This window comes from Schistocerca cancellata, chromosome 4 (genome assembly GCF_023864275.1).
Source record: "Schistocerca cancellata isolate TAMUIC-IGC-003103 chromosome 4, iqSchCanc2.1, whole genome shotgun sequence".
Classification (NCBI taxonomy): domain Eukaryota; kingdom Metazoa; phylum Arthropoda; class Insecta; order Orthoptera; family Acrididae; genus Schistocerca; species Schistocerca cancellata.
The window spans coordinates 858,793,818-858,818,247 of NC_064629.1; the positions used below are offsets into that span (position 1 = coordinate 858,793,818).

Genomic DNA, 24,430 nt, shown 5'->3' on the forward strand with positions numbered 1-24,430 from the left:
AGCCTGAGGCAGAAGATCCTGATCCACAGGTTGTTCGGGGGCAGGTCCTGCCACCAGCAATTGACCAATAGATCAGCCACCAGCGAGTGCACCTTGGCGACACGGAAGACGGCCAAGCGCAGTTACCACCAGGTGGCACTGTAGATGAGACCCACTGTGGTGGAGAAAGAGAGGAACTTGGTTTCTCATGAGCCTTCTTGGAAACAGGACATTGAGATGAGAGAGGAATCGATAGTTGTGTTGTCGGAGTACGTAAAAAATCTTCGCGAGTAGGCTCTTTTTTGTAAGTCTGGGTGTCTGATTTTGGGGCTCGAGAAGCCAATGAAGGGTGAACCGTAGAGTCAGCAGGTGACAGTGGGGAGGTTGAACGGGCGATCTTCGCACTGGCCGATCTGACGACCGTGGCACAAAAGGTGAGATCACAAGTCTGCGTGGCTGCCTCCTTAGTAGGCTGAGGAGATGCAAGAAAAGTGCTATGTTTACCTGCCGGAGGCACAGTGGGCTTTCGACTGGCGAATAACTTACGAGCAGCAAATGTAGACACCTTTTCCTTCACTCTGATTTCCTGAATAAGCCATTCATCTTTGAAAATGGGGCAATCTCTAGAGGAAGCAGCGTGGTCACTCATACAGTTGATGCAACGAGGGGATGGAGGTGGACAAGCACCCTCATGGACATCCTTGTCACACGTAACGCATTTGTCTGGATTGGACGAACTGAAATTATCTCATAGGCCACTTTAATGTTTGATGGAAGTTGAACTCTGTCAAATGTCAAGAAGATAGTATGGGTTTGAACCAAGTGCTTGTCAACCCTTTTCATGACTCGAACAGCCGTTACACCCTGGTCAGACAGGTAGTTTCGAATTTCCTCGTCAGACAATCTGTCGAGGGAGCGTGTCTAAACCACTCCGCGTGATGAATTTAAAGTGTGGTGCACTTCCACCCGGACAGGGAAGATGTGTAGCAGTGAAGTTCGCAGCAATTTTTGTGCCTGGAGGGCACTGACTGTTTCTAGCAACAAGGTGCCATTTCGTAATCGGGAACAAGACTTTACAGGACCTACAATTGTGTCGACACCCTTCTGAATAATGAAAGGGTTGACTGTGGAGAAGTCTTGACCTTCGTCCGACTGAGAAACAACAAGGAACTGTGGCACTGATGGAAGAATTGTCTGTGGCTGAGACTCATTTAACGTTCGCTTGTGAGCAGACATCGTAGATGTAGCGGAAACCATTGCGGAAGTATCCCCCATGATTACCGGCGTCTCTGTGGTGTGCTCCTTCCTTGTGGGGGCCCTCTCTGAGGGCACTCCCGCCTTAGAAGATTGTTCACACCTCAGGTTACACCTCTGAGAAATGGACAGAGGGACCAATCGGCACGTTCAGAAGGTACCAGCTGGAGTAATCACCCCTCCCTGGGCCTGCCCGTTGCCAGGGGGTACGTACGTGTTCTACTTGTCTACCCAGGGCTGGGAATTACGCATTACCCAGTTGCCAGCTATGCGTGGGAATGTGGGTTCGGCCTTCAGACACACGCACAGGGAGGAAAAAAAGAGAAAGGGAGTAACAAAGAAAAGGAAAGGAAAGAAGAGAGGTCTCAAACGCCACAGCGGAGAAGAGGGTAAAGAGAAGAGGCAAGGAAAAGAGAAGGACAAAGGAAGGACAGAGATGTTCCAGCATAGAAAGTGAAGAAGAGAGACTGTCTTACAGTTAGAAGCATCCGTCTCCGGACGTAGGCACGAAACATACTCCCAGAGGGGGAGAAGGGGAAGGGAAGAGGTGGGGGGGAGGAGGGGGGTTGGGGAAGGATGTGGAAAAGGAAGATATGCAGCCCGGAAAGGAAAGAGAGATGCACTAGCTCGGGGTCCCGTGCTACCCACACACATATCCACAACAGAGTTGTGGACTCCCTGGCGGGAGCTGCAATCTATATTTGCACAACACATTCACATATGCACATGGCTGAGTTAAACACACATTTTACACTCACTCACACACTACACACATCTATGAAGATTGTCGGGGTGTCCAACTGAATCCCTCAGCGTATGGTGACACCTCAGCCTCTAAGTCTGGACTGCGACCTCGTGCTGCTTGTGTTCTGAATTTAAGAACAGTTAATCAGCCCCTCACTCAGTCCTCATCATCATTGTCTCGCGATCTACAGGAAGTCTGACCAGAAATGGCTTTACACAAATCAGATGAATGACAAAAAGGCAGTTGGAGCTTAAGAGTGACTGGCAACAACATCTCCAAGATTGGATATGGTCCTTTCCAAAACTTCTTAAACTTTTTGACCTCACTCTTCTTTAACACTACACTGCTCCGTAAGAAAAGATCTCTGACTCGATACTGCAGTGTAGCTGCTTGGCGATTGTGTTGTTTAGCTTGCTGCAGGAAAGATTGATGACTGTTGTTTCATTCCCCTAATTCCCTTACATGTTAATTGTTGATTCAAGCAGCCAATCATGTGAAGTCCAAGGGTGAATGCATTCTTCTTCCATATACACTTTCATATGGACTTACGCCAGTTGATGTGTGAACTTTTGCATTGTAAGTGTTCATGACATACAGAAGACACACATACCAATTGTCATGCTTGCTGCTTACACAGTGGCTAACCATCTTAATGATTGTTTTGTGAACTCACTCACTGTGTCCATTTCCGTCAGGGTATCCTGGAATAGTTCTTAGCTGCGTTATTTGCATTAGCTTACAAGTCTGTTTAAGCAATTCACTCACAAAAATTTGATCATTGGTCACTGATTATTCTTAATGGTGATGCAAACTTTAGAATCCACTCTTTTACAAAAACCTTAGTCCTACTTTTTCGAATGGTTCACTAGTCTCTGACAGTTCTTGTAATGGTGCCTTAGCTTTTCCCAAATTATTCCATCTGTTACAGGAATTACATTGTGAAAGAAACTCAAATATTTCAGCTTTACTTCTTGACCACCAATATACCTCAGCTATTTTAAAACTTGTTTGCTTTTTTACTGCAGTGTCCAGATAATAAAGTATAATGTTCCTTCATGATTTGCTCTCTTGTTCTTTCTGGAATAATTAGGCAGTTTCCCGTAATAGTGATCTTTTACAGCAATCCATCTATTTTGACAAAATGGTCATTTTTCCATATTTTTTGCCCATCGTGTCAGAATTTACGTGTAGTTTGCGAGGTCAATGAATAACTTTAAACTGAAACTAACTCAATCTTAAAGCACATTTAGTTAGACTGGAACTTGGGTCCTTTAGGCTCAACAGCCATTTCGGCACAGCATGGTCTGTAATCACTGAATTCTCTTCCTATCTAACAACATCTTCTGTGTTTTAAACCAAAATCCAAAGCACAAAACTCTTTTTCTGTTGTGGTACACTTACATTCTGCTTTGTTTAATTGTCTGGAAGCAAATGATACTAAGTGTTCATGACCATCAGTTTCTTGAAACAAAATACCACCAACAGCAAAATTTAAAACACCTGTTGAAATAATGAAGGGCTTGCTGAAGTCTGCATAGGTTAACACTGAAGCTGTGGTTAGGGCAGTTTTAAGTTGACCAATTGGATGTAGTTCCCTTCTTCAGTAGTTGTGTCATTGGACGTGCTATATTTGCATGCCCAGCTATGAAATGCCTAGATATATTTGCTAATCCCAAGAATGATAGTAATTCCTTTAAATTCTGTGGTTCTGGAAAATTCTGGACAGCTTCACTTTACTTTCAGTCAGAGCGGACACCTTCACTAGTTATAACACGTCCAAGGTAGTTCACTTGATTTTGTGCAAAGTGACATTTATCTATTGACAGGGACAGATTTGCATTTCTTAAATGCTTGAAATCAGCTTAAAGCCTCTGTGTATGCTGCTTCACATTTTCACTGAAAATTATTATGTAATCGAGGTATACAACAGCTTGTGTTGGTGTGAGCCCTTGCAAAATGGAATTCATCAGGTGCTGATATGTGGCTGGTGCATCGCAAAGTCCAAATATCATAAGCAAGTATTTATACACTTTTGGGTAATAAATGAAGTTTTTGCTTGATCATCTGCATGCACTGTCAGGTGATGATATCTGCTTTTTAGATCACAAACTAAAAAAATTCGACGTCTCCTCAAGTAATCCAGGGTTTCTACCAGGTTTGGGAAGGGGTAAATGACTGGTGTGGTTATTGCATTTGGATGACGATTGGTTTTGTGGGGTGCTCAACTGCGCAGTCATCAGAACCCATATGAAGTGCCAATTTTTCTCACAGTCCAATTTTTTACCCAGTCCAATCTAGCCACTGTCACAAATGATGATGGCGATGGCAATGGCAATGAAGAAATGGCAATGGCGATGACGATGACGATGACGATGACGAAATGGTGACGACGACGATGAAATGGCGACGACGACGATGAAATGGCGACGACGACGAAATGGCGACAATGACGAAATGGCAACGACAACGACGACGAAATGGTGACGGTGATGGTGGTGATGATGATGACGGGACGAAATGGCGACGATGATGATGATGAAATGATAACACAAACACCCAGTCCCTGGGCAGAGAAAATCCCTAACCCAGCAGGGCAGCATGGAGCGTGAAAATTGTAGAGGGAGACCAAAAGATGAATACACTAAACAGATTCAGAAGGATGTAGGTTGCAGTAGGTACTGGGAGATGAAGAACCTTGCACATGATAGAGTAGCATGGAGAGCTGCATCAAACCAGTCTCTGGACTGAAGACCACAACAACAACATTGTAGTTACACCTAAGCTTCTGGCAATGTAATAATGCATTTTGTTCAGTAACTCACATTTATATGACTGCTTGGTTAATAACAGTGTTCCTTCTTTGCATCAGGGTGACCTGACTTCGACACACATTGTTGCTCCGGCTTCTTGGGGAACTTGCTGAAGCTGATCAAGCTGTACATCAACTCAGAGTGTTTGAACCTTTCCTAGGTTGTCGTTTCTATGGCTTGGTCTGATCCTTCTATCTGCGACATCTCTCTGCCCCATTAGCAGACAAGAATCAACCATTGTAGCACATTTTATTGTTTGTAACTACTTGCATTTTGCCATGTATTTTTCTTGGCCTAAACATGATTCTACATCGACCTCTCCTTGGTTATGTAACTGCCTGCCATTTAACACAGTCACATGTAATTGTGGCGGACTTAATTTATCCCTTTTGTCAATGTAACACCACATTAGTCAGGTCTGTACTAATGTGTCAATAAGTAGCTTGCTCTGTCATCCACAATATACAGCACCTATCACAAAGTCATTGTCAATCTCAGTTTCAGTAGAACTAACAGGAATCATTGTCTCAGGCAGAGGCTAGACGATGTAGTGGCACATATGTTCCTGTACTCATTTAACAATCTGTCAAGTTGTCTGTTGCTCGGATTATTCTTTCTTTTATTGTGGCAACCTCTTGATAAGTGTCCCTGTATCCTGCAACTGTAACAAATTCATTTCTCCTTATCTTTACGTGTATGACCAGGCTTGTTACATCTGTAACACACTGCATTTGTGTTGAATACACGATGCTCTTCTTTTCGCGTACCATTCAGCCACTTTAATGCTTCCACAAAGCCAACAGCTGCTGCTATTGCTTCCTGTAAGGCTTTACATCATGCCAGTCTGACTGGTTTGCTTTCTTCATTGCCACAAACTGTGGATGAATGTGTCTAAAGCGCTCTGATCAACTTCAAACAGCTGAATGCGATTCTCATTTCTGTTTTCTGCCAGCTCGTATGTTTGAGCATTAATGTTTCAAATTCTGTCAGCATACTGCTCAACGGAGTTGACCCATCACATCTGCAGACTATGGAGTGGCTCTCTGTAGAATATGATTTCATATTTGCATTTGAATCTCTGAACAATTGTTCATTTGAATTCATTGTAATCTTCTGATTTCATGCAAGTCAGCTATGCACTGATGAAATCTTGTGTGGCCCCCAATTCTTAATTTAACAACTGCTAATTTATCTGAATCAGTCTACAAACCAAACAAGGGAGTTCCTTCGAGTTTATGGAAGAATACTTTTACGTCTTTCTCAGGTTTACCACTAAACACTGGTACTGATGGCAATAATGAGAAATTCTTTATGAGGCCAGCACTGCAAGAGCTATCATCTGACAAGTCATGTGGAAGGCTGCTCTCACTTCTCTGTTTTTAACCGCTAAATCTTTTTTTGTAAACTGTTTATAACAGTTTGGACATTGGCCGTGTTACCCGCATTCGATTCTGCCATACTGATTTATGTGCGCCAACAATATCACTATTACAGTACATGTTTCACAAATCCATCACTGCCTTTCATATTATAGCCAAATTTGAGTAAGTTAACCTGACCCCATATTGTCAAATGACAGCCACACCGCTACTTCTGATTCACCATGGAGATATGCCAGGAACTCTGAAATTCTTGTAAGTTCACACATTGCCGCAGTCCTCAGGACTGCAGGTTTTCATAATAATTGATCCCCATGCTGACACCACTTCTACACAGCAGTCATGAGGTTCGTGTCCTCGGCAGAGGACCTCCGTTTGTATTTGTCAGGATTATTGCAGGGGTCCATGAGGTACATAAATATGCAAACTATGAGTCATTAACCAACCACACTTTATTTTTATAAAGACGTTTATAACAACAAGCTCACTACACCATCCTGTCATAATTGTATCTGATGCCCTACCATGAACAAATACGGATTTGCCAAGATTCCACTGTGAATCGAAAAAGAAAAATTCTGCATTGAAACTACGCACATTGGAAACAGTTCTACCCATTCAGGCACCAGCAACACAATGCAATGCAACTACCATGTGCACTGAGGTGCCCTGCGGCTGATGTATACTGATACCGCAGTTCGTCAGCATTCCACAATAATGCCAGGTCACACGCTTACTCATATGTAGCAGCTCCGTCCAAGACTGCGACACTTACAGAACAACAAATTAAACTAATAAATAGGTTTATGGTGGCTACTTATCACCCAATGAACTTGAAGCATTCATCAACAGAGGGGCATGAATGGGAAGTCTACTGACTGACAAGCTGGAGCCATCAAGAGGTGGACCAGATCCAACTGCCAGTATGATCTGGCACCACATGTGTCAGTTGTCACTGATAATGTGACAGCAGCATTGTGTACTAACTGGACGATGTGTAACTTATTTTACTGTAGAAAATTCAAATCGTTGGTGCGTACTGGGTTAAATAATGTAGCAGAAGGTTGTAGTGGTTTTACTCTGTGGAATAGACACTCAACGGTAGGGTCAGAAATCTGTCAACTGTAGGACAGTGTGACTGCAGATTCAGATAAATATAAGATAGTAATAATTGTTGTAACACAATCATATGAGGCCTACATCTACATACATAGTCCCCAAGCCACAATACAGTGCATGGTAGAGGATGCCTTGTACTGATGCTAATCATTCCATTTCTTGTTCCACTCGCAAATTGAGTGAGGGAAAAGCAACTGTCTATACTCTACACGCTTCTGCACAAGCCCCTCTTTCTGTTATCTTGTCTTCAAAGTTATCTTGAGAGATGTATGTTGGTGACAACATGTTCTGCAAAGGTTCACTAAACTTTCTCAACAATCTTTCATAAAAAGATCATCATCTTCCACCCAGAGAGTTCCATTTGAGTTCACAGGGATTTTCCGTAACACTCTTGTGTTGATGAAAGCTATCAGTAACAAATCTAGCAGCATACGTGTTGCGTATTGCTTCAATGTCTTCATTTAACCTGACCTGGTGAGGATGGGATCCAAAACACTTTAGCAATACTCAACAACAGGTTATATAATTGTTATGTACAGTCACCTTTATCGATTAGCTACACCTTTGAGGAATTCTTCCAATAAACTTAAGTCAACCATTCACCTTTCCTACGACCAATCTCATATGTTCCTTCCAAAATATCACTTTGCAGCATAATGCTTAGATATTTAATCATTGTGAGCGTGTCAAGCAGCACACCACTAACACCGTATTCAAACATTACGGGGTTGTTTTACCCAACAATTTGCATTAACTTACATTTTTCAACATTTACAATACTCTCTGTAAAATGAATTGGGGTGCCTCTGACCATGGCGACTTTTTTGTTTTCAACTCCTTCAGGTGCTTTTCAATGTGGGAGTTCGTGCAGCAGTCAAATGATGACATGTCTGTATTATCCTCTTGCATGAACTGTTGTTTTTTTTTTTTTTTTTTAAAAAAAACATGAAACTCAAAATTTCAGATTTCATTTTGCTGTCTCCTATAGCCATGTCAGACTGATCAAAGAGTGCCTAAATAGAAGCCTTTGATCCACTCAGTGATTTTACGTTGGATCAGAATTTTCTGGGATTCTTGGCAAGATCTTACACTAACATCTTACAGTGGATGTTATTGTATACTTTGCACTTTGATATTTTTATAGACACATGAAATTCTACTAATTTTTGTCTGTTGACATTTCTGTGTTCTTTTTAGAACCAAGAATGCCACAATCTCTGTTTTCTCAGCATTCTTCAAATTTTGTTATTAAACCACGTTGAATGTTTACCATAGATAATCCATTTAATCTGCACATACTTCACCAGAATATGATTTACAACCAGTTTCGACTTTGTCCATCCATCATATTGGAACTAAATGATGTTCATTCAATGTCTAAATAGAATGGTAACAACTGATTATCTGCTCTGTCCAGCATATAAATTTCCCTAGCCTTTTTGTTGGATTTATTAAGTTTAGCAACTGTCATTGCTATGACGGCATCATGGTCACTATGGTAATCCCTGTCTCTATACTGATACTGTCAATAACATTAGGTGTGTATGTGGTGACAAAGTCTAAAATATTCTGCAGTGTATGGGTTGTAACACTAGTTACTTTGTTTTCACAGAAAGCATTCAGAAATACTTCACATGACTGCCTGTCTGTGTCACTTACAATGAATCCATAGATGTCCCAGTCTCTACTTGTTAGGTTAAAGCTGCCTCCAGCACATATTACATGATCAGAGTATGTCCGTTCTGTTGAGCATAGAGATTCTTTAAACGATTCTCCGACTGTTATAGCAGAATTTGGTGGCCAATTGAAACAGGAAATGATTAATTTTATTTCACCTAGATCAGTTACTTGCACCCAGATGACTTTGCAGTCACTCAGTTTTGACCTCAATAAACATATTATTTTCATTGATTGCAATGAACGTGTCCCCTCATACAACCAAATGTAAAATTTAACATTGCAGAATTGTACCATCGCCACAGCCCATTTTTAGTCTCCTGCCATCCTCCTTACTAATTTGATGATATTTCATCTTTATCAAAGGCTGCAGGTCCTATGTGGTCAGTCAGCCATCTAACACATACAAAGTGATCTGCTTGTCTGATTGTGGACAGGCACTCATCACTACATCAGTGGACAAGCTGTCATCATAGTTGGCCTGAAGAGATCTGGATGACTGTTACTGTAGCACAGTGGATTCTGACAGTATCCACAAGTTGGCTGATCATATTACTCACACAACGTCCAAACACAGCATGTTGTCTGTGTAGTGTCCACTTTGTATTACTGAACACCCATTTTGGCAATTCCCTATCAAGCATTATTATGTTGGCAGAAGAGAATATCAAAAGGTAAATAGGACAGAATGATCCTGTGCAACACCAAATGTGTACCTTGGACATATTTTTTATAAACACATATGAGGTGGTGACAAGAATCTGACCTCTGTAGCAGACAGCTGCCATACTCCAAAGATCAGTAAATAAGTTGTCTCAATGTGAGTGGTCTTAGAAACAGTGTATTTATTTCTTCTTTTGTGGTCACAATGACAATACAAGTGTTTGCTCCCTGGATGACCCTGAAAGTTTTTCAGGTATGTAACTTGCATTTCACCTTGGGCAACACACTATTATCCAAACTGTGTAGTTGCACTGTTGTTTTGATTCACAATTAAAATGTTGGAGACCCCCCCCCCCCCCCCCCGCCAATAACTTTAACAATAACAAGCCAAGTCATTCTGTTAGCATCTGCAATGAAAACAAACATTAAATGTTACCAGAGGACCACGAATTTAGGACTGCAATGAATGATGATATGTTAGAGAGTCACTTATTATTCACAAAACAAAAGATACATATTTGCCATTTAGTGTACATGGTGCATGGGCCATAAGCTATGCCAGCCAACTGGGTCTCCTTTTACCACTGTTCTCACCCTCGCAGCAACGACTGTACCGTTATGTGCCCTTGGACAGGTGGCCTGCAGGTCACTGTCCTTCAGGTACAAGTAACTCCAGAGCACGAGCCATTCTCCAGTGACCCGGTCAATGGTAGAGACCAAATGTATCAACCACCAAACAAATATTAAATTCTTTCCAAAATAATACAAGGAACACAAAGTCCTACTAAAGCATGAAAGAGAACACATGGAAATACTCCACTTAGTCTATAAACCAGCTATTCTGTTAATAAACACATAACACATAAACAAAAAGTACATTGAAACAAAAAAATGACAAAGTACACCTAGTCTGCCACAAGGTACACACACAACAAGGAAAAGAAAATATACAAGGTTAAAAAAACCATTGGATACCCTGTTTACTTGTTCACTTTTGTACCACTTCATTCGGTAAAGGACACAGCTTGCTCTTTGAAACCCCTTGCAGTGTGCAAATAGTGGCCACTCCCACCATCCTGTCACACCCAAAGTGTACTCCAATTATGGCCAACTGCCAGCAAAAGGTTGGCAGGTTATCTTCCCTTACTATGAGCAATGCACCAAGTTGGACATTCTGACAGGGGACTGTCCACTTTGGCCTGTTGCTGCAGATGATAGAAGTAGTCAGATGACCAGCATTGCCAAAATATCTGAAACCCTTGCTGCCAGTCCCCAACTTATGAGCAAGCTCAGTTTTGCTGTCCCTAAATCTGGCTGAGGGATACTTGTGACTGCAGTTCCAGTCAGGAATCTATCTGGGGTAAGAACTTGGGGATCACTAGGCTCACGAGATAGTGATGCGAGAAGATGAGACTTTAAGCAAGCATCAGTTTGATACATCAGGGTTCTCATTTCTTCAAATATTGGACATTTAGTTCCCATCATTTGCCATAATTGGTACTTGAAGGACTTTACTCCAGTTTCCCCACATCCTGCCAAAGTGTCACGATGCTTGAGAAATGAAGTGTGAACTGATGCCTTCTTCATCTTTAATTGCTCTGCTAATGTGACAGAGGACTTTAGCTCTTTCCTTTGGCACCTCCTCAACTGCATAAACATTAGAGGTGTCTAATACAGGCCGTGAAGTGATATTTTAAGCCAGTCTGGTCTCTCCTACCACAGGTTGTTTTCTTGCAGATCTGCAGGAGACACTTGTGGCTATGTCAGATGAGTTGAGTTCTCCACTGTAGATATACGGTTCCATAGCATGACTGCTGTGGTTTCCTCTATCTCTGCCACATGGGCCCCAACAAATGTTTTAATATTGCCTCATGCACTCAGTGTAGCTCACCTTTAAGCTTCAGCTGCCTCACTTGTCTGTTCAATCTGATAGAAGCATTCGCTGCATTGTTGAAATAATCACCTACCTGACTTGGCTCTTTGTGGAATGGAAGACTGACAACGAATTTTCCCCGTGGAATCTTTCGTTGTGTGTTCCATGTTCCACAAAGTGTTGTTAGTATGCCCCCCCTTCCTTCACCAATGTGCCTTGATGTAGTTCTTCCATGCTCTAGAATTTCTTCAACTGTTTAAATGTCACTGACTAAAGCATGATGCAAACATCTGCAGTTATGAACTGATGTACTCTGTCGCTTGATGCTTTCCTGATGAGACCCGAACTAGTTCTGTCTCTTGAAGCAGGATGATCAGTTCATATGAAGACAGCCCATGAATTTTGAATGTACAGACAAAATTCTGCTCCTAGCAATACATCAATTTTGCTAGGCAAACAAAACTCCATATCATAGTGTTTTACATTCAGTAAGTTCCATGTACTGGAATCAATTATTCTTTCCAGCAAGGTGTCATTTATCCTTGGCAAAGCTTATCAATCAACAGACAACATTATGTTCCTCATGCAAGAACCCACTTGTACAGAGTCACTTTGTTTCTGCGAGGGTTGCACCTCTTCCTTGAATTGGTACCCTGCTGTGTCACTTTTGAAGTCTGAGACATTCTCACATGCTTCCAATACAAAGCATGACTGTAACCCAGAATCTAACAGAACAAAAGAAGTGTTCCATTTCCCACTGCTATCTTGCAACTTTATTCTTGCTGTCACAACAAGCACTCATTTGCCTGGGCTAACCTTCAAGGTACTTGACTTACGTTTGTCATTGTGCCCCTGTTGCATGTAATTTGCGCAATCCTTCCATGTTCCACCTTGTGAACATTGTATTTCTGTATGTACCAACATGTGTTTTTTCCACAACTATAGCAGCTAGAAGCTATGTGTCACTCTTCAGACAATTGTACCAGACGTTGTTGTGAATCACAATGGCATTGCCTTCACTACATGTGACTTGCTAGAACTTGCTGCACGTCTACAACATGTGAGGCTGGTAGCACATGACGCATACCACCAAGAGTAGCAATGTTAGTCATCTCGAATGCAGAAACTGGTTGGTGTTGGAAGCATTCAGATGTTTATACCAGGTACGCCATGATGTTGTGGTACTACAGCCTTGACAATTTCTAATTATTTGTGTTTGTTTCTGAGAAAGGCACAAGTTTGACTGTTCAGCCTGTTCTATAAGGAGCTGTGATGTAACTGTCCCTTGCAAAGAGACATCTAGTTGTAATGCCATAAGTGCATGCGTACTGTTTGAAGCCCCATTCATTACTGCGTAAAGTTCGCTTACACATGCCTTTTTCATTGACAGTAGTGTTAACAGTTTCTTCAAATTTGCTGGTGCAGTCAACTGAGCATTATTGTATATGCTACAAACCAAATCAAAACCTACCTTAAAGTTAGCGTTACTCACATGGAAGATGAGCAATTTCAAGAGCACGCTGAAAAGTAACGCCTCTGAATTTTTAATGTAAAAACTCTTAAAGCTTTTAAAATAAGACAAATATATTAACATTCTACATCTTTATTCTTCATGCCTACATATTTATTTCTCAACATAGTCACCTTTGTGACATTTCTCCCAATGAGAGACCAGTTTGTTGATACCGTCAGTGTAGAATGTTTGACTTCGTCGATGGACCCAAAACCTCAGCTCTGTTTGTACTGCTTCATCATTGTCCAAGTGAAGCCCATGAAGGTGTTCTTTAAGTTTTGGAAACAGATGACAATTGGATAGGGCCAAGTCGGGACTGCATGGAGGATGACTGAGGACAGTGAACCCAGGGTGTTGGATTGTTGCTGTGCTGGCGTGTGGACTGGCATTGTCACACTGAAAATAGTTACATTACACACAGCAGTGGTGGTGTTAGATATTGGCGACCACTGACGGCCTCACACCTGTGGAGGCCTTGCAAAAAAGTTATTGAAGCTGTTGAAATTTTAGCTACTTAGATGTCCGTCTCTATTTCCGTACGAATGTAGTAGTAGTATTTATCAAAGGTCGTCTGGCAACATTATGACAGTTAAGCCCCACTACAAGATGCATCTAAGGTGTACACCTATGCAGCAGCACGCCAAGCATACAAGTCTGGAACTGCAGAGTTGTTCTAGTAGGCCTACTACATTACACGATTCACATCAGATTACCTGTTGTGAATCAGCGCATGCGCACTAGATGGCAGTAACGCATGGGACTCTGAGCAGACTTGTAAAGTCGTTCATACAGACTAAAAAAAATTTGTAAAATAAATTATTAAATTACATACTCAGAGAGGAAGCTGATAGCCACATTAAAGAAAGATGCATGTTAAACGGAAAATACACTTACTTTTCTTTATCGCATATTCACAGCCCACTTGGGATGCACAGTTTTTCTGAATTTTGCACTTCGATCCAACAACAAGCAAATGCAACAATGCTCCATGGAAGAGAGAATACAGGCAGGACCATTGTCATGGCCAGTAATGCCAGCTCTCTGAAACCAATCTTACCAAGTGACACTTCACTCTTTTTTCAAGTTATTGGACTGGTACAAGTGAACAAGTCTTTTATCCCTGAAGGTGTGGTTGTACCAATTTCAGCTATACATACTAAAGGAACCTCTCCTATGGTAAATCAGTATACAAATACATTTTTGGCGTATTTATTTGGCTGCTATCATACATGACAGGATTAAAAAAAAAATTCTGCCATGTATGATAAATCACACAGGCTATTTGCTCTATACTATGACATTGAGAACTTTAAGTACTCTACTGTACTTAACAAAGTACATAGCACAAAATAAATGTCTCTTGATGGTCCTCCAGAGATGATGATCTAGCGGAGACATATGGAGAAACTGGGAACCCAGTGGAAAAAAAGAGCCGAGACGATTATATCCAAACAAGCTATGAGTTTGAGTATAACGAAGTTTCTTATGAAAACTTCAGGTGTAACTGCTCCAGAGGCCTCAGATGAAGCTCTTATCCACGTGTCTTCAGTTTCTGAAACAGAACCAGCTTCAGGGTTGAATGAATCTGCTACCCTTTCTGATACAAACGAGTTGGGTGAAACTACTGTGATTCAAGATTGTGAGCTAAATAAAGACTTCAAAAGTTATAATCAAGAGAAAACTGTTCATATAAGAGAATCATTTATAGAATTAGATCTGGGAAAGTGGGTATTTCCAGTAACAGATTTGCAGCGTCATGCTTTAATTCGAAATGGTCCCCAACAAAACCTAGAGAAACCTGATTAAAGTTACCCCAAAGATGCAAGTAAAAGACATTTTACTAAATATCATTTCAATAGAAAATTGAGTAACAGTGAAAAGCTACATCACAGATGGTTAGCTTACCCCATATCCCACAACAAAGTTTATTGCTTTCATTGTTGACTTTTTTTTCACATTTACGGCCACAGATGGTGAAAGAAGAATGTTGTGACTGGAAAGATCTGATTAGGATATTGCAACGGGATGAACAAAGTCAAGGACATGAGTTCACGATTAGATGGATGGAGTTCTGTAAGGAATCAAATATGGAAAAACAATAGATAAGGAAAACACGAGACTGATAAGGGAATTGCAAAAGTGTTGGTATAACTTGTTTGAAAGATTAATCAATATTATAAAATTCTTAGCTTCACACAATCTGGCATTTAGGAGCATCAAGAACCCCTTAACCTGAATGATAGCAGAAACAGTGGAAATTTTATAGACATATTTAAACTGTTATCCAAATATGATCTAACACTAAAAGAGCACTTGCAACCTATTAACAAAAACCAACTTTGTCAGCACTATCTGAGCCATGATATGTGAAATGAATTGATTACATTAATGTCCAAATCTGTTTTCAAAGAAATTATAAACAGTCAAACAAGCAAAATATTATGCCTTCATGCTCGACTGTACCAGCAATTAGAGTGTGGAGTAAATGTCAATATTATTAAGATTTTGCAATTCCTCAACTGGAGAGAGAGAGAGAGAGAGAGAGAGAGAGAGATTTTGTTGGGTTTATTGCTGTCGTAGAAACAACGGGAGAGTATTTAACTAACATTTTAAAGGAACTAGAAGATAATGGCCAAGACTGTTGAGAACAGTCATATGATAATAGTGCCAATATGGTTGGCATTAATTAATGTGTTAGAATAAGAATACTCAATATTAATCCATGAGCTTTGTTCACACCATGTGGATGCCATTGTTGAAATTTGCTTTTGCTAGATGCCACTAACAATTCTACAACAGCTAAAATGTTTTTCATCTTCATCAATACAGTTTATGTGCTTTTTACAAAATCAAACAAGTGTTGGGATCTTTTAAAAACTAAAGTGAAATTGACACTGATGATGACGAAATGGCGGCGGTGATGATGACGAAATGGCGACGAAATTGACACTGAAACCTCTGTCTGAAACAAGATGGGAAAGTGGAATCTAAGCTGTAAAAATGATATTTTTGCAATTTGATGATGTCCTCAAAAGTGTAAGTGACCTGAAAAATAGAACTGATAATTCCAAGACTCTTAGTGACTACGATGCAGTCTTGAAGGAAATGTTAACTTTTGAGTTTATTGTTGCAATACACATGTGGTATGGGATTTTACTATGCGTCAGCAATGTAAGTAAACTATGGCAATCAGTTCAGGGGAACTTCCACATCGCTACTGATACTTTACGTTCATTTCCTGACTATAGTCAAGAATTCCATAACACAGGATTTGAAACAAGCACTGCAGAAGTTTGATTGTTTGTAGAAAAGGATAGTTATGAAATTGAGTCTCGGATTAAAAAAGAAAAAGAATAGCACAGAAAGAACGAATGTTCAGTTATGAACAAATTGATGAACCTATACAATCTTCTTAAATGCAGTACAGAGTCAGCTTTTTTTAACACAATGATAGACCCTATAATAGTCAACACTGAATGTTGATTCAAGGCACTCAACGAATATTTTGAATGATTTGGTTTTATTTACTATATGAATTATTTGAAATTGTTACCCAAGGACGAGCTTCGCGAACATTGTAATGATTAAGGTACAATACTTCGAGAAGGTGAAAATAGCAACCACAGCCTTTCAAACTTTATGAGGAACTCCAACTTTTAAAATCCAACCTACAGGACTCAAAGATGCAAAACAACTTATTCAGTACATGTTAGAAAATAATTTGGAAGAAGTATATTCAAAGCTTTACATAACAATTAGAAAAATGTTCACAGTTCTGGTCAGCACAGCTTCTGTCAAAAGACATTTCTCAAAGTTAAAATTTATTAAGACATACTTAAAAAGTACAATATGCCAAGAAAGACTATCTGTGCTTGTCAGTACCATCAACTGAAGTGGAAATAGTGGCTCATATTAACTAAGATGTAATTTTAAAAAAATTCGGTGAGGTGAAAAGCCAGAAGTTTGATTTATTTTAATGTGTGTTTGTTTAATGTAATTTCTGTCACTGCAATAATCATTGTAAACAAGAGCCAAAGGAACTGGTATACCTGCCTAATATCGTGTAGGGCCCCCGCTAGCACATAGAAGTGCCGCAGCACGGTGTGGCATGGTCTTGACTAATGTCTAAAGTAGTGTTGGACGGAATTGACACCATGAATCCCGCCGGGCTGTCCATAAATTTGTAAGAGTGTGACGGGATGGAGATCTCTCTTGAACGGCACTTTGCAAGGCATCCCAGATATACTCAATAATGTTCATGTCTGGGGAGTCTGGTGGCCAGCAGAAGTGCTTAAGCTCAGAAGAATGTTCCTGGAACCATTCTGTAGCAATTCCGGATGTGTGGGGTTTTGCATCGTCCTGCTGGAATTGCCAAAGTTCATGAGACTGCACATCGGACATGAATGGATGCAGGTGATCAGACAGGATGTCTATGTATGTGTCACCTGTCAGAGTTGTATCTAGACATATCAAAGGTCCCATATCATACCAACTGCACACACATCCCACACCTTTAAGGAGCCTCCACTGCTGACATGCAGGGTCCATGGATTCATGAGATTGTCTCCATACCCGTACACGTCCATCCAAGCGATACAATTTGAAACGAGATTCGTCTGACCAGGCAACATGTTTCCAGTCATCAACAATCCAATGTCGGTGTTGACGGGCCCTGGCGAGGCGTAAAGCTTTGTGTCATGCAGTCATCAAGGGCACACAAGTGGGCCTTAAGCTCCAAAAGCCCATATAATTGACTTTTCATTGAATGGTTCACACACTTATGCTTACACTTGTTGATGACCTAGCACTGAAATCTGCAGAAATTTGCAGAAGGTTTGCACTTTTGTCATGCTGAACGATTCTCTTCAGTTGGCGTTGCTCCCATTCTTGCAGGACCTTTTTCTGGCCACAGCAATGTTGGGGATTTGATGTTTTACTCGATTCCTGATATTCATGGTACACTCATGAAATGGTTGTACAGGAAAATCCCCAGTTCATCGCTACCTCGGAGATGCCGTGTCCCATTGCTTGTGTGCCGACTGTAACAACACATTCAAACTCACTTAAATCTTGACAACCTGCCATTGTAGCAGCAGTAACCAATCTAACAACTGTGCCAGGCGCTTGTTGTCATATATAGGGGTTAACAACCGCAATGTCATATTCTGCCTGTTTACATATCTCTGCATTTGAAAACGTATGCCTATATCAGTTTCTTTGTCACTTCAGTGTATATTACAATAAGATTTGTGTATAATTATTACCAGTGTATAATTCAGCTCATGTAATGTAACATTATTTTTCTGACTGGAAAGTGAAAGGGACCTCGTAAAGCTGATTCGTCGCCAATGTTCAGTTTTTGCCTAGCACCACCACTGACACACTATTATGTTATACACTATAATTTGGAGCCCTCTAGTGGCACAGGGATGCACATACGTAGACATGAAGAATGAAGACCTATAATGTTTGTTTTATTTAAAAAACTTGGTAAGAGTTTTCACATTAAAAAATTCAGACTGGTTACTTTTCAACATGCCCACGTAGACTGTGTGCCCCACCTGTTAATGAGCTAAGCAAATGATGACACTTAGCAATGTCGTCTAATTCCCAATTATTTACAACAATACTTGTAAATGTGTCAAAAATACCTGAACTGCATTACATAGCCATTAAATGATGACATTTTTATGGTAAGCAACTTGATGCTACATTTTAATGCACTCAAGACAGACCCAGCATCTGCCGAAATCTGAAATTGCTCATTTTTTGTATGAAGTCGAAGACCATGTTTTCTTTGTCCTCAGTAAGCATGTCTTTGTCTTAAAAGAATTTGAGCTGTGACTATGTCCTTATAGTTCTCCATGATCTTTGGCAACTGTTCTATCCTGACAGCAATATCCAAATTGTCCAACTGCCTGTCATGTCAAATTCATTTGCAAAGTTTAACAACTTGGTGATGCTTGCTTTCGCCAAGTGTGTAGTAACAAGTTTCTTTCCTAAAACCCTATCCATCATGGAATTACAGGGAGCAGGACAGCCAGACCAGGTACTCTGCTGATAGGTAGCTGCCGCTTCACGTTATGTTGTCACATCTTTCACAATCCAGCCCAGAAGGACCTAAATGTTACGTTCCACAAATAAATATGTAAGCTGTACATATTACTAGAGGTCCAGGAATTTAGAAGGACTGAACATCGTTTTGGTTCCATTCATACTGTAATGAATGATGTCAGGTGTTACTGAATCACTTATGTTCTCACCTTCGCAGAGATGGATAGGTGGCCTGGTGAACATTGTCGCTCAGGTACAAAGAATTCCATAGAGGGCAGCACTCTCCAATGACATGATTGATGACAGCAACCGAACAGATTCAAAGTATTTTCATATTTAGCAAAACATTGTTTTGTTTGTTACAATATTTGGGCTGATGATCACTTCTCATTTTACTATACAGCCAATGAGATCTCTACGGTTATTATAAAATAAATACTATCATGCCAAATACACAATAGTATGCATTATGGAGGATTTACAGACACGGAGGATGAGAGCATGGAAGAAGATGATAAGAAGACTGCCTTCATACCGTTTGCTGGCAATGTATCATCAGAAATTTGAAGACTACAGCGAAAACACCATATAATGCCAGTTTTCTACCTGCTAACCAAAATATGAGCTTTATTTGGGGCTGTTGTAGAAATATATACTATCAGCCATTACTTTTGAAAACTTTATTTAGGCTGTTAGTTTCATTGCCTCAGTAGCGCCTTCTTCCGGCCCCACTACACGAAATGTGTGGAGTATTCCAGTCACAGACTTCTAATGAATCCAGTTACTAAAGTGGTTCATATATTATGTCATTAAGGTAAAAGGCAAGTTTTATATTTACAAATGTTGTAAAATGTTACCTCTGAGCTTGAATTAACTTCAGGATCACTGGCGTGGCTTCCAGGAAGACTCATCTTCATATATCCAAAGTTATATGATCTTCACCTGCAATGGAAAGGGGATTTTTAGAGTAAGAAAGAATAAAATAAATACTGGATAGAAAAAATCTCATTCATTTGCATCTAATGTAAGTCTACAGTCTGGATACATTTTCTTTACAGCCTGAAAACACTAAATAATAATGAAGAAAAAGGAAGAAATTTGTTAAAAAGTCTTTAATGGAAGAAAATTCTCAGTCTCCTAACAAGCCCAAAAACTAAGACTTTGTGTAAGAAGACAGATACTACACATGATAGATCAGGTGCTTAATATCAGGTGTTACAACAACTTATTTTAGCCATGTTTATTAACTACATACTCAGTAAGGCTTATACTGTTATGTGGACATTGCCGCCCCCCCCCCCCCCCCCCCCCAAGTGCAATCTATTAATTGAGATTTACATGATTTGGGTGCTTATCATTGAGGTTATCAAGAGCCCTTACTGAAATACTCAGAGCAAAATGTGGTTCATTATTTAAAAAAGAAAATTCATTCCCCAAGGCAATATTCCAAACTGACATGGGATTCTCATTCACACATCAACACACAAGTATACAATACATAGAACTCACTTTAAAGTAATGTTGAAACATCTAGTTTCAAAATACAAGTAAACTAACTATGCAGCTCTCCTCAGTGATGTGCAATCCAGTGTCTCAATAGTAATATGGCTGTGTATAGGGGGACTTCTCTTGTGCCCTCTTACCCAGCAGAATGGCACCACAGACCCAGCCTCAGTACAAGGAGAGGGAATTGTGGAGCATATGGCCCGGTTACCTGCTGGATATATGTGACTGATAGGGCCACATAAAGGGGCAAGATAGCTGAGACATTTAACAGCACAACAACCTCTCATATGTTCCAGTGCTCTCAAGACTGCAGTTAATATCAAATACAATGTATTCATTATGTAAATGTGTCTGAAGCAAATATTAAGGAAATGCCAAACATCAGACAATGGAGGCCCCTGCTTACAAGGGAAACTTCCCATTGCACCCCTCCCTCACATTTAGTGGTACGATGACACAGTGGATAGCCGGTCAAAAACTGATCACAGATCAAGCAAGAAAACAGGAAGGTGTACTGAACTGTGAAAAAAAGAAGCAAAATAAAAACAGTGAATGGTCCATGCTCAAGATGTGCAACATCGAGTGAATTGGAAGAGGCACCGCATTGTGGTTATGTGGTCACAGTGTTGAACTGCAAAGCAGTTATGTTCAGATCTCCTTTCTGCCCCATTTTTGTCCCTTCTTCACAAAATTATGAACTGTCCATCCAGTCACTGATGTGTCTGTTCTCTTTCTGTGGTCTCAGCAATTGTCATACTATAAATTGGTTATAAAATATAAATCACGTGGTGGTAATACATTACTGTCACAAGTAAATGTGATGAATAGTAAGAGCAAGCAAAATGCCACTTAGACCTCTCACAGAAATGAAAACAACAAATAAATGGGTGTGAACTACGTTACAACAAAGGAATTCAAGAATCAAAACTTCAAAATGGAATGCAAGAGTCACAACACGGTATTTGTGTAGAACAAATAGAAGTTATATATGTATTGAGGGTGTTCATCTTGTAATCACAGGTTTCCAGTGTCGGATACCAATAAAAACACACCAGATCTTGGATAAAAACCAGCTAGTAGTTTGAAACTCACTGTAGTATAGAACATTTTCCTAAACAAGCATACATTTGAAACAAAACAAAACAAACACACGATGGATATCAGCTGCCTACAAAGGATGGCGGAGAGAGGATTCTTGTTGATGAAGCTGCCTGGCTGGCAGTGGACTGTTTGTGCCTTTGGATGTGTGTTAAATATATGAGTGATATACCTTGTTGGGGAGCATGAATCCACCAAATATAGTTTGTGACTTGCATAACAAGATCCATGAAGATTTTTTGAACTTAAGGAATCTACAAGTTCTTTTATAGATCAGATGATTGTGCAATATTTTTAAATAATTCCTACATTTATTGATAAAAAGTAAGTGTGGAGATGAAGATATGCTGTGACTGCTGTGGGGCTGTAAGTACCATACGATAAGAATGTTTATGATCCATGTGAAGAACATGAAGAGATGCTGCAACATCAATCTGACAGCATATTGTTGGGTTACATGAAGGTAATCCTCCAATATAGAGTACTGTCGAAATAAATTAATAGATGCAAACATTGATTACAGCATGAAGTTACAAATAAGTTCGAGAAGTTTAAAGGGATGGAAGAAAAAAGTACAGTTAAATACTGTAAAGAAGTCATTGAACAAGACAGGAGTTCAGTAAATTTGAAAACAATGCATAGGAACAATTTATTCAAGCCAGAAGTGAATTAAGTGCAGTACATGATACAGACTTACAAATTTGGGGTTGGATTGTGCTAAACAAATTGGTCTGGACTTTAAGGCTTCACCCCACTGGCTATCCACTTTAAAGGAACTACAAAATTATGAGCAGAAAGATAACCAAATATGTACGCAAAAACTATGCCAATAAAACTGGAAAAACTTTTAGACTGTTTCAAGAATTTTGTTACAGCAACTAACATCAAATTCCAACATGATGAAGATGCATATGTCATCAACACATATCAGTCCAGTTTTAACTCTGAAATGAAATTGACCCACATGTTATCATTAGTTCACCATGAAGAAGAAAAAGAAGAAGAAGAAGAAGAAGAAGAAGAAGAAGAAATGTAGTATAGACCAGCTGCATGCCACTTCCCACAGTTACACCATATAATATGCCATCAACAAAGCAGGATTTATTTTACTTACATTTTACTTATGTTTGCACGAAGAAAAGCTTGTATTTGGGCTGCAAGTTCAGCAATAGGTGAATAGCATATTTGTGTAATCCCCTAAAGTCATTGTGAATTGTAGTGCATCAGGCAAAATGGAGAAAATATTAGTGGAAGATTTTAATGAACATGTGATTCCTCCCCATGTGAACAAAGTTTCTGCTTTACTTCTTGGCAGCTATATAAGTCAGGAGGATCAGGCATTGTACAATTCTGGTGTGGGAGCAGTGATTATCACTCTTCCAGGTTGTATACCTCTTGTGCAACCATTAGCTGTGTTTGGCTTTAGAGAAGTAAAATACTTTGTGAGAAGGCTCTACAATTTTGCAAAGCTGCACAGATACACAGAGCAGTATTGTTTATGTGATCATGTGTCGAGCAGTATTGTTTACGTGATCATGTGTCCATTATCAAACTTCAAGTTCTCATACATAATCAACCTTGCTCTCTTAAATTACAGGACATGTTCTGATTTGCTTGGATATATGCAGCATTTGGTGGTGCGCATGTGTAAAACTTCAGAAATGTTAACAACATATGTTTTGATAGAACACTAGGAAAACTGTGTGACTGTGAAATGGTTGCTTTCATTTGTTGCATCATATGTGACAAACTATTATGTTTATAACAACGAAAACAATCAATTATTGACAAAATTATTTAATTGGATAGATAAAAAATCCACTCACCAAGTAGTGGCAGAACACACACATAAAAGACTGTTGTAATTGGCAAGCTTTCGGAGGCAGAGGCTCCTCCTTCAGGCAGAAGGGCTGAAGGGAAAGGAAGAAGGGTGAAGGAAAAGGACTGGAGAGGTCTGTGAAAAAGGGTAGATTTTGGTAAAGTCAACGAGAACCGCAGATCAGGGGAGACTTACCATACAGGATGAGAAGGAAAAACTGATTGTTGGGGACTGCATTGGACAAGATTACAGTAAGCCTCCTCAAAGCCCTGGTTCTGGGTGACTAACAAATTCTACTCCTTTTCCTGGACCTCTCCAGTCCTTTTCCTTCACCCTTCTTCCTTCCCCTTCGACCTTTCTGCCTGACGAAGGAGCCAACGGCTCCGAAAGCTTGCCAATCACGACAGTCTTCTGTGTGTGTTCTGCCGCCACTTGGCGAGTAGGTTTTTATCCATTCCATTAAATAATATTGTCACAACTATTAGTTTACATCGTTTCTTTGGGAGTGATCACATTCACATTCATACTAACACCTAAATCGGGCAAAGGGGCATACTTCACTCACCAGGCATAAAAGTTTGGTGTGTTGATAAGAGATTCCAATCATATTACACACATTCTGTCATAAGTGTCATGTATAACAACAGAAGTGTTTTCCTGTGGACAATTTTGTTGACTTGTCATCTAATATTTGCAGTTCCCATTCAAGAGCCACTTCCTTTTGACTACTAATGAATAGTTGTATGGAATCCACTTCCATTATAGGTCCCTTCCTTACATCTTGCTGTTGAAAATGGATGGTACTCCATGACACAGACTCAAATTTGAATACCACAGACAGACACATCAATGACTGTACATAGCTCATAATTATGTTAAAAAGGGGGGTGTGTGGGATTGGGGCATGAGGAAGATTTGAACATGGATCTCCTGCTTTGCAG

At 40.0% G+C, this 24,430-nt stretch overlaps 1 protein-coding gene across 1 annotated transcript in view; it reads right to left on the minus strand.

The window, feature by feature from the left end:
- LOC126184988 (uncharacterized) overlaps window positions 1–24,430 on the minus strand; it is a 253,943-nt gene that overhangs the window by 169,216 nt on the left and 60,297 nt on the right. Inside the window, exon 2 of the mRNA XM_049927697.1 lies at window positions 19,924–20,008. Coding sequence (XP_049783654.1) covers window positions 19,924–19,983 — 60 coding nt within the window. The 5' untranslated portion in view covers window positions 19,984–20,008. The remainder of the gene's footprint in view (window positions 1–19,923; window positions 20,009–24,430) is intronic.